The 19,526-nt window shown below is 45.7% G+C and overlaps 1 protein-coding gene across 1 annotated transcript in view; it reads right to left on the bottom strand.

The window, feature by feature from the left end:
* Positions 1 to 19,526, bottom strand: part of LOC124796078 (sodium channel protein Nach-like) — a 136,445-nt gene that overhangs the window by 86,554 nt on the left and 30,365 nt on the right. Inside the window, exons 2-3 of the mRNA XM_047260163.1 lie at positions 19,371 to 19,516; positions 13,215 to 13,359 (exon numbers count right to left, since the gene is read on the bottom strand). Coding sequence (XP_047116119.1) covers positions 13,215 to 13,359; positions 19,371 to 19,516 — 291 coding nt within the window. The remainder of the gene's footprint in view (positions 1 to 13,214; positions 13,360 to 19,370; positions 19,517 to 19,526) is intronic.

Here is a 19,526-nt window from a genome sequence, read left to right on the forward strand (position 1 = left end):
GGGAGAGGCCGTGAGAATAATCTGGCCCCTCGTCAGGTAGAGGAGCGTGAGATCACACAACTGAATGGCCAAAGACAATGAGATATTGCAGGGGACGCCACAGTAGAGAAGGGTCATCACATACGCAAAGTGCGGACTGGCAATCACAAACGCAAGACGATATTGGCCAGTATTGTGATGACCCAGAGTTGCTGGAAAAAGCGGACAACCGGTGTCCCCTCATTGAAATAACCGCGGAAGGAATTAAGATGAGAGCATGTCCGGATTCTGGGTCGGAAGTGACAGCACTTTCGATGATTACTTACACAAAACTGGTAGGAAGTGGTAGTAAATCATCTGCGATAACCGTAAAAGGGATCTCACTAGTTCTCGCTTTTGGGGCGAAAAGGAAGAAGATAGAGAAACAGGTCTTGGTGTCGTTAAGCGACAGAAGAAGTAGCTTCCAGGTGAATGCAACTGTCGTCTATGGGTCGTCGCTCGATTTCATAATCGGTAATGGCACATTCTCGGGTAGAGCGGTGATCATGGATTGGATCTCTAAAACAGTGGCCAATTTGTTCGAAGATCCGATCGTATGGTGTGCAGAGGGCACGAAGGGCACAAGTAATTTAGTAAAATGTAAGGAGGACGAGGAAATTTTCATAGATGGGCCACGGAAGCTAAAAGGTGATTTATTAGAGGGAACTTGAATTCCTGATGAAGTAAGTCTGCCGTCCACAAGTCGTGGTAAGAATTCCACACACACAACCGACGAGAATCTGACGGACATGATGCGACTGATAGTGGGTTAGAGACCTTCGCACATGTACTGTTAGGACTTAGAGGGCCAGAGGCCATTAATGAGTACGTTCCCGTGATAACACCAGCCGTTCATGCGAGTACGGAAGACTGGCTTCAAAAGGAACATAAGAATCCGCAGAGAGACAGTGAGAAACGTTGAAGGTTCAAATGGTTCAAATGGCTCTGAGCACTATGGGACTTAACATCTATGGTCATCAGTCCCCTAGAACTTAGAACTACTTAAACCTAACTAACCTAAGGACATCACACAACACCCAGTCATCACGAGGCAGAGAAAATCCCTGACCCCGCCGGGAATCGAACCTGGGAACCCGGGCGTGGGAAGCGAGAACGAACGTTGAAGGTGATGCCCCCACGGCAACAGAGAAGCTAATGTGGAGTGTAGAATGCGATAGCGATTGCAGAGGAGCACTGTGAAGTGCGCCACAGAAGTACTAACGCCCACTCGCGAGCATTAGGAGACAATGTTGTTCCCTCCGCGGTCGCAAAATCTGCAAAAGGAAGACGGTCTTCGGAGGACTGCAGGTGTTTTCGAAGTGGTGAGATAAATTGATCACGTCTCACTCAGAAACAAGCCACACGGTAGATGGCGCCCTGTGTACAGACGATAAGCCACTAGTGTGCGTGGATAATGCAGAGGTTCATCAGATGCGAATTAGAAAGAGTATTCAAACTAACCCATGGTTGGGACTGCAGCAGAGACAGGAAGTGGAGAAATCTGCCATGGAATTCAGGGATACATTCTCGTTCCTACCGGGAAGATTTCGGGGAGCAGTCGACAAGGTTAGAGTAAAGTGTGAGCGGTCACCGACAAGGAAAGCGTACTCAGTGGCCTGGAAGCACCAAAAGTCACCAGGGAAGCGATACAGGCTATGGAGGCAGCCGGAGTCGTATCACAGGCCGCATCGCAAGATGTGAATCCACTTGCAATAGTGCCTAAGAAAGACGGATCGTTGCCTCGATGAGAGGGTGTTAAATGATCACATTGAGGCAGACAGAATAAGACCGGAACCTATCCAGTACATACTGCGCCACTTCTCAGGAAAAATTTGGCTGTCAATCTTCGACGTTGCGGCCGGTTTCAATCAATCTGAGCTCGATCCATCCTGCCGAAAGTACACTGGCATCCTATTCGAAGGGGAACAGTACGTGTACAACCGAGTGTCAGTCGAGCTTAAGGACTCAAGTTCGGCATTCGTGAGGGCTTTGAATGGTATAATCACACCAGAGATGAGGGACTTTTGTGTTGCCTACGTCGACGACATAATTGTCGCGTCTGCAACATTTGAGGAACGTATGTGCCGCATAAAGCAGCTGCTGGTAGTACTCCAGAGATATGGCATGACGCTCAGGCCTGACAAAGCGAACCAGTGCGCAAATAGGGTGGTACACTGAAGAGCCAAAGAAACTGGTACACTTTGCCAAATCATGTAGTGCCATCGCGAGCACACAGAAGTGTCACAACACGACGTGGCATGGATTCGACTGATGTCTCAAGTATTGCTGAAGGGCATTGACACTATGAATCCTGTAGTGTTGTCGATAAATACGTAAGAATACGAGGGGGTGAAGATCTCTTCTGAACAGTACGTTACAAGGCACCCCAGATGTGGTCAATAACGTTCATGTCTGGAGAGTTTGGAAGCCAGCGGAAGAGTTTACACTCAAAACAGTGATCCTGGAGCCACTCTGTATCAATTTTGGACGTGTGGGGTGTCGCATTATCCTGCTGGAACAATTTTGGACGTGTGGGGTGTCGCATTATCCTGATGGAATTGCCAAAGTCAGTCAGAACGTACAATGGACATGAATGGATGCAGGTGATCAGACAGGATCTTTATCTACGTGTCACCTGTCAGAGTCGTATCTAGACGTATCAGGGGTCCCATATCACTCCACCAGCACACGCCCCACACCATTACAGAGCCTCCACAAGCTTGAACAGTCCCCTGCTGACTTGCAGGGTCACAGAGAGTCGTATCTAGACGTATCAGGGGTTCCATGTCACTCCAACAGCACACGCCTCACACCATTACAAAGCCTCCACCAGCTTGAACAGTCCCTTGCTGACATGCAGGGTCCATGGATTCATGTGGTTGTCTCCATACCCCGTACACGTCCATCCGCTCGATACAATTTGAAACGAGACTCGTCTGACCCGGCAACATGTTTCCAGTCATCAACAGTACAATGTCGGTGTTGATGGGCCCAGACGAGGCATAAAGTTTTTCGTCGTGCAGTCATCAAGGGTACACGAGTGTACCTTCGGCTCCGAAAACCCATATCGATGATACTTCGTTGAATGGTTCGCACGCTGACACTTGTTGATGGCCTGGCACTGAAATCTGCAGCAAGATGCGGAAGGGTTGCTCTTCTGTCACGTTGAACGATTCTCTTCAGTCGTCAATGGTCCCGTTCTTGCAGGATCTTTTTCCAGCCGCAGCGATTTCGGAGATTTTAAGTTTTGCCGGATTACTGATATTCACGATACACTCGTGAAATGGGCGTACGGGAAGATCCACACTTCGTTGCTACCTCGGAGATGCTACGTCCCATCTCTCGTGCGCCGACTATAACATCACTTTCAAACTCACTTACAGTTTGATAACCTGCCACTGTAGCAGCAGTAACCGATCTAACAAGTGCGCCAGACACTTGTCTTATACAGGCGTTGCCGACCGCAGCGCCGTATTCTGCTTGTTTACATATAGCTGTATTTGAATTCTCTTGCCTATACTTGTTTCTTTGGCTCTGCAGTGTATATCTCGGGTTCGAGATCTCGTCGGAAGGTATCCGTCCGGGAAAGTGCAAATTGGTGGAAATCACGAAAATGAAACGCCCATCCCGAGTGCTTGAATGACAGTTCTTAGGGCTGATTTCATTTGACAGATGACACATTGTCAACTCCTCGCAGATATTGAGTCCCCTATAGACGCTGTTGAAGAAGGGCAAGAGGTGGCGCTCTTCTTCTGAAACGAGCAGGAAAATGCTTTCGAGAAGGTTAAGAGTGCGTTTCATGATAGTATTTGTTTGCTTTATCCTGACCTCTCCGCACCTTTCCAAGTTTTCACAGACGCAAGGGCACAAGGCATTGCGGGATGTCTATAACGGGAAAAATGGCTCTTAGCACTATGGGACTTAACATCTGAGGTCATCAGTCCCCTAGAACTTAGAACTACTTAAACCTAACTAACCTACGGAAATCACACACATCCATGCCCGAGGCAGGATTCGAACCTGCGACCGTAGCGGTCGCACGGTTCCAGACTGAAGCGCCTAGAACCGCTCGGCCACAGCGGCCGGCTACAACAGGAAGACAAGGATGGGAATGTGCACATTGTGGCCACAAGTAGCCGGAAGCTACTGGACGCAGAGACTCGGTATTTCGCAAAAGAACTAGACATGCTGGCCATTGTCTATGAGACGAAACAGTTTAGGAGTTACTTGCTCGGCCGGAAAACTCATTTATATACAGACCACCATGCTCTAACATTACTACGAACCGTCAGATACACGAGTAACAGAGTGATAGGTTGGGCCCTGGCGATTCCGGAATTCGATCCGGAAATCATTTACTGCCGGCGTAAACAACAAATTTGCCGACTGGTTAATCCGAAATCCTTTACGGGAGAGGGCGACAAAAATGTCGCGGGACAAATTAATGAGGTCATAACGACAATGTTACAACAATGGGACCATACGTGCATTCTACAGTTCAGCAGAGAGTTAGTCACAGCACAAAACCAGCAGACAGAAATCAGGAGAGTAAAGGGCTTTCTAATGTACGGCGTCGGTGTAGAGGATGTCCGAATTAGAAATACTGGTGCACGATCGACCGGAGGGTATGTTTCAGGTGGAATGTGAAAGAACAAGGATGAAAAACTTGGCTCCCTGACGTACTATTGCAAGATCTAATTGAACGCTATAACAAGCACATTGGCCACTGCGCAGCGATGAAGTTGTATGCGACAGTTCCGAAGGACTGGGAACATGGCGTTCCCAGACGGAAAGTTGCGGCGATAATTACGAAGTGCGACATGTGCCAGCGTGTAAAACTTCCAAACGCAATTGTGCGAGGTGAAATGCATGCCATCACACCAGAAGCACCAAATGACCTGATGTGTGTTGATCATTACGGCGCCGGCCCATGGTGCCCGAGCGGTTCTAGGCGCTTCAGTCCGGAACGGCGCGACTGCTACGGTCGCAGGTTCGAATCCTGCCTCGGGTATTGAAGTGTGTTATGTCCTTAGGTTAGTTAGGTTTAAGTAGTTCTACGTTCTAGGGGACTGATGGCCTCAGATGTTATAGTGCTCAGAGCCATTTGAACCATTTGAACCATCATTACGGCCCTCTGCCGAAGGAACGGGTCGGGCGGCAGCTTGTTTTCGTTGTTGTTGGACGCATTTACTAAGCACGTCAGGCTTTACGCCACAAACCGCACCACATCGAAAAGCTGTGTAAAAATTTTGATGGAAGATTACGAGCACACATGTGGTAGGCCCAAGACAGTCCTCTCAAACCATGCTACGATTTTCACATCTCCGAGATGGAAGGCAGGATTAGGAAAGGAAGTAATCAAAGTGACATTCTCCGCAATTAGAAACCCTCAATCCAATCCCGCAGAATGACAGATGCGCCAGCCGCGTATTGCGGTGCAGGATACAGACTAATAGATCTACAGTTCCAGAAAACAGAGAAGTCCGTGGCTGAGAGGATTATCAAACCTCCGACGGGAGGAGAGGCAGAGCAAACCAGCAAAGCGTAACGCTTGAATCGAGCACGAGAGTTTATGATGGAGAAAGCGACGGAAAGAATCGAAAAGGAGCAGCGAAAAAGGACGAAGACTTACGAGATCGGGGACCGAGTCCTCGTAGGAATGGATAACTGTCGGATGCCGACAAGAAGAAGATAGCCAAGTTCATCCACCTGAACGGGGGTCATACTCGGTGCGACAGGTAATAACACCGAATGCCTACGCAGTTTATGGTGACGAGCGCGCGGTTGGGATTTTTAACGCCCACAGCTGAGAGCGTACATGGCTCAATAGAGTACTGTATAGAAGTAGCGATATCGAGAATTGTAGATGTCTGTTAACAACACGCTGTATTTTCTATTGCAGTAATTAGTATGTATTATAATGAGCAATTATTTTTTTAACTAAACAAATATAGAAAATGTCATTAACAGTTTAATTTATTTACGTGAGTAGTGCCATAATTATGGAATCCTGCACAGAGACACAAATGATCTTGCCAGCATGAGTTTCCTTCTTTAATATTTCAATAGCTTTCGATGCGTATTTAATTACAGTTGTGATTCATAAAGTAGGTCATGTTAGTGTTTTGAATCGAGTGCTTGTTGTGGCGATTAATACACACATAAAGAAAAATTTGCATCATCTCGATCCCGAGAGTTCCGGAACCTGTACAGAAAAATGGTGTAGAGATTGACATAAGTATCATTTCTGACCTTTTTATTGCTCATGAGAACCACACATTGCATGTTGTACCACCAAACAGCGAGACCTTCAGAGTTGGTGGTCCGGATTGCTGTACATACCGGTACCTCTAATACCTAGTAGCATGTTCTCTTGCACTGATGCATGCCTGTATTCGTCGTGGCATACTATCCAAAAGTTCAAAGTGGTCCAGGTTGCCCACTCAACGGCAATTCGGCGTAGATCCCGCAGAGTGTTTGGTGGGTCACGCCGTCCATAAACAGACCTTTTCTGTCTATCCCAGGTAGGGTCCATGTCTGGAGAACATTCCGGCCACTCTAGTTGAGCGATGTCGTTTTCCTGAAGGAAGTCATTCACGAGATGTGTACGATGGGGGAGCGAATTTTCATCCATGAAGACATATGCCTCGCCAATATGCTGCCGATATGGTTGCACTGTCGGTCGGAGGATGGCGTTCACGTATCGTACAGCCGTTACGGCGCCTTCCATGACCAACAGCGGCGTACGTCGGCCCCACGTAATGCCACCCCAAAACAGCAAGGAACCTCCACCTTGCCGCACTCGCTGGACAGTGTGTCTAACGCGATCAGCCTGATCGGGTTGCCTCCAAACACGTCTCCGACAGTTGTCTGGTTGAAGGAATATGCGACACTCATCGGTGAAGAGAACGTGATGCCAATCCTGAGCGATCCATTCGGCATGTTGTTGGGCCCATCTTACCGCGTAGCATGGCGTTGTGGTTGCAATGATCGACTTCGCCATGGACGCCGGGAATGAAGTTGCGCATCATGCAGACTATTGCGCACAGTCTGAGTCGTAACACGACGTCCTATGGTTCCACGAAAAGCATTATTCAACATGGTGGCGTTTCTGTCAGGGTTCCTCCGAGCCATAATCCATAGGTAGCTGTCATCCACTATAGCAATAGCACTTGGGCGGCCTGGGCGAGGCATGTCATTGACAGTTCGTGTCTCTCCGTATCTCCTCCATGTCCGAACAACATCGCTTTGGTTCATTCTGAGATGCCTGGATACTTCCCTTGTTGAGAGCCCTTCCTGGCACAAAGTAACAATGTGGACGCGATCGAACCGCTGTATTTACGGACTAGACATGGTTGAACTACGGACAACATGCGCCATGTACCTCCTTCCTGGTGGAATGACTGGAACTGATTGGCTGTCGGACCCCCTCTGTCTAATAGGGGCTGCTCATGCACAGTTACTTACATCTCTGGGCAGGTTTAGTGACATCTCTGAACAGTCAAAGGGACTGTGTCTGTGATACAATATCCACAGTCAACGTCTATCTTCAGGAGTTGTGGGAACCGGGGTGATCCAAAACTATTTTTGGTGTTTATATCTGAAATTTGTTTAAAATGGATGAAATAACGTATAAGTGAGTTTATTAAGAGGTTGTAAAATGAATGCAAAGATTTCTGTACGTTTTATCAAAATTACTTATGGGTAATGAACGCTTATGCTGTGGTGCTCGATCTGGGGACAAGCCGGTTCGAATTATGGTGGAAAAAAAATTCACTGCCTATATTTGGCCGGCAAATGGCGTAAAGTTATAGATCTCCGGACTTTGCGCCAATGTCCTGGTTTAAATACCAAATCTCTCTGATGTGTGTCATGAAGTGAGGGCATGTGACTCTGTTGACGGCGATCTGTCCGTTGGACGTGGACGTCAAGCTTGACGGCCCGTTTCTTACTATTCATAAGGAGTATGTTACGTGCCTGCACCGGGTTTCACTCTCTCCCTTCTCTCATTATCATCATCGTACAACACAAATATTACACTACATTACATTATCTCTCTCTCTCTCTCTCTCTCTATCTCTCTCTCTCTCTCTCTCTCTCTCTCTCACACACACACACACACACACACACAATACGTACATGTAATATTACAAATTTTGTAATGGAGCATGTTGTAAATAAATAAGCAAAATAAATCTATATATGAACAGCATGACAATGTTCTTCAGAGTCTATTGCAATAATTCTCAAATGCAAATAAGAACATAGCATCAACAAGTCATTATACAGTGTGATTATAATTCAAAACACTGTAAAACAGAACGTACTCAGATTGACGTGAAATTTGAAAGAAATGCACGGATAACCCGACCGCCCCACATCCCGTGAAGTCGTCGATTAGTAACTAACAAATACGGAGGTTACGGTAGATCTAATGAGATGGTCACCACGTCGGTGTGGGCGTGGAGGGGCTCCATTCTTTATTGAAACCTGTCCTCCATATCGATATTGAATCTTGTCGGGTGATCCGAATCGTTATCGGATACTAAATGTATCGTAAGGAGGAAAGTATTTCATTGATTAAAATGCTGTCCCAATTTCTGGTGGATTATTTTGGAGGCCTCATTATGCCTCTTCAGATATTCTGTGGGAGCCAAAGTTTTATATCCAGATGTAATGTACAATATCATCTTCTTTTGATTCCTATACCTGCAGCATCATCTATTCCTTTGTCTTTCAGGATATCTATATCTATAACTGCATGACTACTCTGCAATTGACAGTTAGTTGCCTGGCAGAGGATTCATGGAAGCACTTTCACACTATTTCTATACAGTTCCACTGTCAGCGCATGGGAAAAATGAACATTTAAATCTTTCTATGCGAACGCTGGATTTTGCCTTATTTTATGACCATGATATATTCTCCTGTGTAGGCGGGTGTCATCAAAATATTTGCGCACTAGAAGGCAGACGTTGGAGTTTGACATTTCGTGAGAATGTCTCGGAGCACTGAAAAACTCATTTGTTTTTTTGACTACTGCTCCAGCTGACATATATCCGTGGCACTCTCTCTCCCCTACTTCGCAGTAATACAATACAAGCTGACCTTCTTTAAACTATTTCGACCTCTGCCAATCCTATCTGGTAAGGATCCTGAACAGCACAGCAATACTCTAGCACAAGTAAGAGTAGGCACTCTGTTTAGTATACGAGTTCTTCCGGTAGTTGCTGATTACAGAGACCTCATCTGGAATCGATGGCAGAAATCCCGCAGTTTCTACATACTAATTTGCCCAGCAACAATAACAATAATAACGATAATAATAGTTGTTATAAACTACTATTTTATTGTTGTATTATTATATTATTATTATTCATTGTATTTAATAGTTGTGCTATTAATGTAGTGACATGCTCCACTACCGTGCAGGGGTATTACAATAGCCTTATGCAATAATAAATAAACAGCTAAATATCATCTTTATACGTTAGCGAAAACTGCAACACCACGAACGATTCATGTGGCTGAAATAAGCTTTGTACCACAACTAAGCATGTGACAGTACACTTATGGTTAAGATTACATGTCTGTTCATGACCTTTTGACTTCGGGAATTCAATAAGTACACACGTGCCAGAGCCAGAGCCTCTAAAACATTTTAGCTTAGAGTGTCTGGGTACGTTCCCGTGAAAACCCCACCCAGATCGGTTCCATGCGAGTTCCCGAAGTGTCAGTGATTTTCCTACGACTGTGATAAACTATTGTGTAAAATTCATGTGTCAGAGATATTCGTAGGACGACAAGTCAGGCAAGATTGCAAGCTAATGAAGTACTGACAACTGTGTTCCATCGAAGACAGACTGTGGGCCACGCGGGTTTAGCCGAGCGGTCTCATGCACTGCAGTCATGGACTGTGCGGCTGTGCGGCGGAAATTCGAGTCCTCCCTCGGGCATGGGTGTGTGTGTTTGTCCTTAGGATTATTTAGGTTAAGTAGTTTGTAGGCTTAGGGACTGATGACCTTAGCAGTTAAGTCCCATACGATGTCACACACATTTGAACATTGCTTTGAACAGATTGTGGACTTCTGGCATGATCACTCCACACCAAAACACATATGGTTAGAAACTACCCTGCTGAAATAAGGCAAATGAAGTTGCTGAAAGAGAGGCGGTCCCATGGAGCCGTAAGAGCTCCCTAATGTAGCGATTATTGCTGATGCTGCCCCAGTACATGGAATTCGAAATCGCATATTGTACGAGGTGCATTCAAGTTCTAAGGCCTCCGATTTTTTTTCTCCATACTGGAAAGAGATAGAAACATGCGCATGTTCATTGTCAATACGTCCCAGAGATGGCAGCACCGTACTGCAGATGGAATTTTACCGCCAGCGGCGAGAAAGAGAACTGTTTTAAATACTTCAAATGGCGACGTTTTCCTTACTTGAACAGCGTGCAATCATTCGTTTTCTGAATTTGCGTGGTGTGAAACCAATTGAAATTCATCGACAGTTGAAGGAGACATGTGGTGATGAAGTTATGGATGTGTCGAAAGTGCGTTCGTGGGTGCGACAGTTTAATGAAGGCAGAACATCGTGTGACAACAAACCGAAACAACCTCGGGCTCGCACAAGCCGGTCTGACGACATGATCGAGAAAGTGGAGAGAATTGTTTTGGGGGATCGCCGAATGGCTGTTGAACAGATCGCCTCCAGAGTTGGCATTTCTGTGGGTTCTGTGCACACAATCCTGCATGACGACCTGAAAATGCGAAAAGTGTCATCCAGGTGGGTGCCACGAATGCTGACGGACGACCACATGGCTGCCCGTGTGGCATGTTGCCAAGCAATGTTGACGCGCAACGACAGCACGAATGGGACTTTCTTTTCGTCGGTTGTGACAATGGATGAGACGTGGATGCCATTTTTCAATCCAGAAACAAAGCGCTAGTCAGCTCAATGGAAGCACACAGATTCACTGCCACCAAAAAAATTTCGGGTAACTGCCAGTGCTGAAAAAATGATGGTGTCCATGTCATGGGACAGCGAGGGCGTAATCCTTACCCATTGCGTTCCAAAGGGCACTACGGTAACAGGTGCATCCTACGAAAATGTTTTGAAGAACAAATTCCTTCGTGCACTGCAACAAAAACGTCCGGGAAGGGCTGCGCGTGTGCTGTTTCACCAAGACAATGCACCCGTACATCGAGCTAACGTTACGCAACAGTTTCTTCGTGATAACAACTTCGAAGTGATTCCTCATGCTCCCTACTCATCTGACCTGGCTCCTAGTGACTTTTGGCTTTTTCCAACAATGAAAGACACTCTCCGTGGCCGCACATTCACCAGCCGTGCTGCTATTGCCTCAGCGATTTTCCAGTGGTCAAAACACTCCTAAAGAAGCCTTCGCCGCTGCCATGGAATCATGACGTCAGCGTTGTGAAAAATGTGTATGTCTGCAGGGCGATTACGTCGAGAAGTAACGCCAGTTTCATCGATTTCGGGTGAGTAGTTAATTAGAAAAAAAATCGGAGGCCTTAGAACTTGAATGCACCTCGTATGTTGTGCTGTTCCGAACCATATCCCTTGTTGTTTGTCTGCTGTGCCTCTTAACATAACAGTCTGCCAGATTGTGACCACCACTTTAGTATCTAACGCCTATGAAATCTTCACCGTAGGGGAAATTGAAGTGACACACTTTCGAAGACAATATTTTGTTTGCAGTTTGGCGGAAACAGTGTTCACGCCCATTTTACGGTTTGAAGCGCTTATGGTCTCTGAGTCAGTGATGTAGCACGTGTGCCATCAGTTTACCCTGAAGCAAATACCGTGGACGCAGACAGTGGAATTGATTCGAGACAACATTACGGATTAATCTTTTAAGTCCTTTGTAGCGATAAAGAGAGGATGGGAGTTGATCCATTCTGTGATCATATTGCTTGTACTAGAGCCTGTCCGGCACTACAGAACCTGCTCATCCAAAAAGTTTCGAGACTGATTTTATTTGTGGCATATGAGGCGGCTTGAACTAAGAACTGTTAATAACAATGTGCATTCGACCAGTTAATTGTGAGCAGGCACTGTTAGGTATTGGACGTGCAATTGTAGTGTATCAATGTTGTTGTGTCACAAATCCCAATGAAGCAACATCTCTGAATCAAGTGTTCAAGACATTCCGTAGAATGTTTGCCCCATACACCTTGACTCCCAGACGAAAACAGCGACCTGTGGAGACCTACTACGACTTGACTGAAACGTAAATCAAGGACATTTTTTTCTTGAAAAATCTTGGTGTTATCAGCAGGAACATACCGCAAAATGACAAAGTGCAAAACACATTAAGGGTCAACACCCTAACAACATAACTGGCATTGAAGACAACGAGATGTGGGAGCTGAACGAGAAGGATTTCTCTTACTGTTTCACAGGATTGTATGAACGTTATGTGCATTGTATTAAGTGAGAGGCTCTGAGCACTATGGGACTCAACTGCTGTGGTCATAAGTCCCCTAGAACTTAGAACTACTTAAACCTAACCAACCTAAGGACATCACTCACATCCATGCCCGAGGCAGGATTCGAACCTGCGACCGCAGCGGTTGTGCGCTTCCAGACTGTAGCGCCTTTAACCGCTCGGCCACTTCGGCCGGCTATTAAGTGAGAGGAGACTATATAGAACATGTGCAGAATTAAAACCGCCATCTTAACTTTTCTCTGTTTTTTATTAATCCAGTCTTGGAACTTTTTGGACTGACAAAGTACTACCCTCTCCTTAACATCTCTCTCCTTACCACCATCTGCATACATTCGTCCATTACATAATAGAATACCCTTTAGAAGATAAAATGTCAATATATTACAAATCCACTCCCTGAGATGTGTCATCCTGTCCCAGTTGGACTATCACACAAGCTGATATTGTGGACTTTTGACATTCAAAGGACATACTATCAGTTTATTTCATGTTCCAAGTTATTTTGACGGCGTTGCATAACAATGACTTTTCTGGTCACATTGCCTTTTTTACCAATTCACAACTTATCTGCAACCATAACTACCTACTTCCAGTACACAATCTCTAAGGTTGATCGTATGGGTTGTTACTGTGGGTGTTGCAATTATCACAAACGTCGTTGTACGGTCTGCGTAAGGCACTCAGAAGATGAAGTCTCGGTATGCAGCTGTGTGTGCTCTTACCCTATAGCGATTGTCCCATCGATGTCCTAGAGCGGCAGGCGGTGTCCTCAAGAAGATTTCCAAGCCGGAGAGGGCACCCCCCGCCACATTGCGCCACACTTGGCATGAATCGCTATTGCCTGACGTCAAGCGAGGTTCACCGACGCTGTAAAAGACCAGACCGGTAACTCATGGGAACATATTCCATAATTATCGAGAGGGAAGAACAGATTAAAGTGCAGAGAAGGTCTGTTAAGACAGGCAACTGAAAGCAGTGCAAATAAGCAGAGTGTATTCAGTGTATGAGGCAACACTCACTGCTCGGCTGCAGCGGCAGAGGATGTTAAGTGCTGGAGCATGGCTGGCACAGCTGTCAGACTCAGGCTGATTAAAACACGCAAACGATTCCTTGAGAGGCGCGAGTCACTGGAAGACGATGTTCGTCCTGGAGGATCCCATCGTGTCATCACACCGGGAATGGTTGCAGAAGTGAATGATCTAGTTTTGGACAACAGCAGACTCACCGTGGACGAGATCCATCGGTTACTGGGTATTAGCGTGGGCACCGTCCACAGCATAATGCATCAACACCTGAACTTTCGAAAAATCTGTGCGCAGTGGGTTCCCTACCAACTGACCGCCTAACAGCGCAATACTCGAATGGCACTGTCTTTGAGTCATGTGCAACGTTATCATGAGGAGGAATACGGACTTCTGTCGCGTATTGTCACAGGTGGCGAAACTCGGTGTCACCAGTTTGAACCGGAAGGCAAGCGTCAAGCAGTGGAAACATGCGACTTCATCACCTCCAAAGAAATAGAGGCCGTGCACACAAGTTCTGGTAAGGTCATGATGAGCTTCATTTTTTTACCACAAGGACCCACGGCTTGTCGAGTTCTTGGAACGGAGAACCACCGTCAGTGCCCAGCGTTATCAAGCCACTTTACAGAACCTTACACGAACCATCAAGTCGAAACGCCGAGCCATGTTGCCCAATGGCGTTGAAATTTTCCCTTTCTATGTAAAGAATGACAGTGCTGGAAAAACTCTAACGTTATTTGATTTTCAAACAGCTGAGAAATACTCAACGTACTCAGACAGTTTTCTCTTTACTTATTCTGATCATCACTAAACTGACACACAATATTTTTAGCGGTACGAAGTCTGACTTTCAATAATCCCTACAAAAGAATGGCCCTGAATAACAATAACCTATACCTTTCATCAGTCACTTACCTCACAAAAACCTTCGTACTCGAACTACTGCAATACAGCGAACGCCAATACTGCCAGCTGAATAAAAGTTTCTAACTACTGAAGGCAATAACTACTGAAAAGCAAAGTTAGCAAATGAAAGATTTTGATAGAGAACAAACAATGTATTTACCTTAATAGTGCTCAAAAATCATAATATATATCTCAATTCATGACATCCAGCCTTATAAATTTCCTTTTTCTGAAGGACACACGTCCAGATCGTCCGGCCATAGTAACCTCTCAAAACTCTGACATCTCTCCCCACATTCACCACTGCTGGCGGCTCACCTCCAACTGCCCAACGCTACGCGCTGTTCAAATCCAACTGCCCAACGCTACACAAGCAAATATTCCAACAATAAGTCCATTCATCCACGGACTGCACACAGCGCAGTCAGCGATTTTCATACAGATCACTACGTGGCGTTACCAACATAAAAACCTAAAGAGCTTACTTACAGCGTTATCCTCGTGCATGATAATGCCCGACCATACACGGCCAATACGGCGAAGACGACATTGCAGCAGTTTCGATGGGAAATTCTGGAATATCCATCGCACGGTCCCGACCTTTCGCCATGTGACTTTCATGTGTTTGGACCTCTAAAACAAATTATTCGCGGACATCGATTCGCAACCGACGACGAAGTGTGTGACTGGGTCCAGGCCTGGATCCGACAGCAGCCTACTAGCTTCTTCAGAGATGGAATCGACCGGCTAGTGTCGCAATGGGATAAATGTGCCAACAGTTTTGGCAACTACACTCCTGGAAATGGAAAAAAGAACACATTGACACCGGTGTGTCAGACCCACCATACTTGCTCCGGACACTGCGAGAGGGCTGTACAAGCAATGACCACACGCACGGCACAGCGGACACACCAGGAACCGCGGTGTTGGCCGTCGAATGGCGCTAGCTGCGCAGCATTTGTGCACCGCCGCCGTCAGTGTCAGCCAGTATGCCGTGGCATACGGAGCTCCATCGCAGTCTTTAACACTGGTAGCATGCCGCGACAGCGTGGACGTGAACCGTATGTGCAGTTGACGGACTTTGAGCGAGGGCGTATAGTGGGCATGCGGGAGGCCGGGTGGACGTACCGCCGAATTGCTCAACACGTGGGGCGTGAGGTCTCCACAGTACATCGATGTTGTCGCCAGTGGTCGGCGGAAGGTGCACGTGCCCGTCGACCTGGGACCGGACCGCAGCGACGCACGGATGCACGCCAAGACCGTAGGATCCTACGCAGTGCCGTAGGGGACCGCACCGCCACTTCCCAGCAAATTAGGGACGCTGTTGCTCCTGGGGTATCGGCGAGGACCATTCGCAACCGTCTCCATGAAGCTGGGCTACGGTCCCGCACACCGTTAGGCCGTCTTCCGCTCACGCCCCAACATCGTGCAGCCCGCCTCCAGTGGTGTCGCGACAGGCGTGAATGGAGGGACGAATGGAGACGTGTCGTCTTCAGCGATGAGAGTCGCTTCTGCCTTGGTGCCAATGATGGTCGTATGCGTGTTTGGCGCCGTGCAGGTGAGCGCCACAATCAGGACTGCATACGACCGAGGCACACAGGGCCAACACGGTGTGGGGAGCGATCTCCTACACTGGCCGTACACCACTGGTGATCGTCGAGGGGACACTGAATAGTGCACGGTACATCCAAACCGTCATCGAACCCATCGTTCTACCATTCCTAGACCGGCAAGGGAACTTGCTGTTCCAACAGGACAATGCACGTCCGCATGTATCCCGTGCCACCCAACGTGCTCTAGAAGGTGTAAGTCAACTACCCTGGCCAGCAAGATCTCCGGATCTGTCCCCCATTGAGCATGTTTGGGACTGGATGAAGCGTCGTCTCACGCGGTCTGCACGTCCAGCACGAACGCTGGTCCAACTGAGGCGCCAGGTGGAAATGGCATGGCAAGCCGTTCCACAGGACTACATCCAGCATCTCTACGATCGTCTCCATGGGAGAATAGCAGCCTGCATTGCTGCGAAAGGTGGATATACACTGTACTAGTGCCGACATTGTGCATGCTCTGTTGCCTGTGTCTATGTGCCTGTGGTTCTGTCAGTGTGATCATGTGATGTATCTGACCCCAGGAATGTGTCAATGAAGTTTCCCCTTCCTGGGACAATGAATTCACGGTGTTCTTATTTCAATTTCCAGGAGTGTATTTTTGAGTATGTGTATTGTGTATAACTACATTTTTGAGTTTTTAAAATCGTTACTGTTACTTTACACTAGTGACCGGGTTTCATTTCAGTGCCGCTTATATATCATATTTGTGTGATAAAGGTTATTTAGATCTATCTGTTGTGTCAGCTCTGTCATTATTTCAGGCCATTACCTTATCTTTTAATCATTTATAATGTTTTTTTCAGGTGTTACAGGCAAAATACGCGAGGCTGGCAGCGGATTATTCTGACACGAAGAATCGGACATAATTAGTGCCCGTCCTTTCGTCAATTAGTTTTCAACTAAGTGACCTAACCCCACTAAGATATTCATTCCCATCATTTGTCGGCTGTTTGAAATATTTTGCAGGGAAAACTGCTCGGTTCTGATCGGGATACGTCTCCAAACAATGACGTCTGCCAGCCTACTCCATGACCTAATACTACGCACAAGTGCACATAATAATAAAGAGGGTGGAGTTCAGTAAAGAAAAATATTACGTTAAAATAGGGAATTTTCCTGTGGCGCACTACATTGTGGACTTTTCAGTAAAATCATCCATTCTCAATGAACGTTCCATCTATATCAAGACAGTTCGATTGTTCTAAACTGCCCCATTTGCAAACTGTTAAATTCTTGGCGCTCCTTTGAGTAATGCCTCATCTGGCTCTCGCCTAAATACTGCAACGGAAAACGTTTCAAGATGTAAAATGGTGGTCGCTATCGAGAGTGTAACCTCACACTGGTAGGCACGGAAAAGATCTAAAGGAACTTTCCTGGTTCTTGGCGAATTTGGGAGTGGGGGAAGGGGGGCAGGGCATTGGGACTGAAATGACGGATATTACAACCGTTTACTATTCCATGCACAAGTTAGTTACTTATCGAAGGGTACCTACCTGAAAAGATTTCATGATTTGTTTGACTCACTTATGAAATTTATTGGAAACGAAGATGATTCCTTAAAAAGGATTCATTGAATTTTCAGAATGATGCAGAATATTTAATTGACATTTATAGTAAATTTAATTAAATGAATCTACAACTGTAAGGAGAAGATTCGAATTTGATGAAAGCAAATTAGTCGTTTTGCATTTGAATCAAAACTTGTCTTGTACAAACAAAATTTAGATCAGAAAAATTTTACCATATCTCGGATTGTATTACCATATCTTGGAGTGTATTTGAACGTTGAAACCGTAATTTTCTGTCGATGATACTCGAGGAAAATATAATAAAGTGGAGAAAATGAGCCTATGCCAAGAATTGAAGATCATATTGAAGTCTTAACGGACTTAGCAAGTACTTGGTACAAAAGAATTATGTAGGTTTAAATTTAAGCTGAACGCTTTCATAGAGCTAAGCCGCCCATGAAGTTTTTCTTTCCTTTTTGATGACTGTGTAGTGACATTTTTAGCAGAGGTTAAGAGGCTGAGAGTGAAATCATTGTGGAGAGAATAATATCTACGCACAAGAGTAGATGTCGAATGTTCCAAGTCTGACAGATTTCAGGACCATGACCGAAAGAGTGCTTGAATCAACATAGCATTCTCTGTGATACAGGAAATTATGGCAGAAATGAAATCATAATTTAGGCTATACGGCCAGCTTTAGGAGAAACGAATTGACGGGGCACATTTTTGTCACCTAGGGAAACATTTAAAAAGCTATATGGTTTTTGAATACGAAAGATCCTGTTGTAAAGTATACGAGGGTAATGGAGGAAATGCTACGTGCAATAATTAATGCCATCAATGTTCGTACTATTGGCGGTTAACTCTCATACGCTACACAATGGGTTCATGAATATAGCACTTACCACCAAAAAGATTTACCAGGACATCAAGAAACACCGCGGCTTTTAGTAAATAATGTCAACACTCTCTTTTCCTACCGCAACTGGAATAATTCATAGCCATTGTCCCTGTTGGTTTCTTCTCCCCTGGTTGTAGGCTCTAATGTTCATGCGGTAAACAATACATAACGAAATGTCAAGTGGGAAAGAATTCAGTGCTATTAAAAACGAAAATAGGAATATTAAGGATGCCACCTGATTTTTGTTTATATTATGGAGCCAAAAGAATCAAGTAAAAGGTTCTGAGAGGCATTCCACTATCAATGCTCATGGCAGAGTTTCCAGGAGCTAGATATTCCTGGAGAACTGCAGAAGTTACAACAAAATGCTTGTCATTATCTCATAGATTACACGAGATCACACTTTAAACGGTTCGTTTAGTTTTTGCTCGAAATCGCAATCGACACATTAAAGTACGTGTTGCCTTCTCGGAAACTTATTGTAGATCCGTAGGAGCAGCTAACAGTCGACTTTAACTGGAATTTGTATTTAGTTTTTACGTATGGAACTGTCAGAGCAAGTAACTTCAGAAGCGCGGTTGGAGCTGTATATCAATACTCAAATAGTAAATATAAATTATGAAAGTTATGCTCCTTCGCACTGTATAGGTTCCAGAACGATAAGGCTCCTACCCATCACACCATTCTCACGCTCTGAGACCATCTGTCGCATGACGTGACTTGTGCAAGTCTGCATATGGTACTGATTGATATTATAGTAATTCTAAAATACCCTATCGAAAACAGTCGACTTTTTGAAGCGAAATGTCTTTCTTACATGCAGGCATCTCTTAATGCTGTGAGGAGAACTTGTTGTTAAGCATTTTTAATGAGACAAAAATTGACACGCATGACACACAATATCATGTTGCGTGTATCACACAGATCTTACCAGTGCCTCCTGTTTTCCGATGTGAGTGAGTTAAATGCGTAGCAAAAGCCGATCTCTGTCCGCTGCAGGAAGAACAGACTCGAGCAGTTGAAACGGTGGCCCTGCCAGTAGCATTTCTCGAACACTTCATCAACTGACGGCAATGCCTGCAAGAAG

The sequence above is a fragment of the Schistocerca piceifrons genome, chromosome 4 (genome assembly GCF_021461385.2).
Source record: "Schistocerca piceifrons isolate TAMUIC-IGC-003096 chromosome 4, iqSchPice1.1, whole genome shotgun sequence".
Taxonomy (NCBI): Eukaryota; Metazoa; Arthropoda; class Insecta; order Orthoptera; family Acrididae; genus Schistocerca; species Schistocerca piceifrons.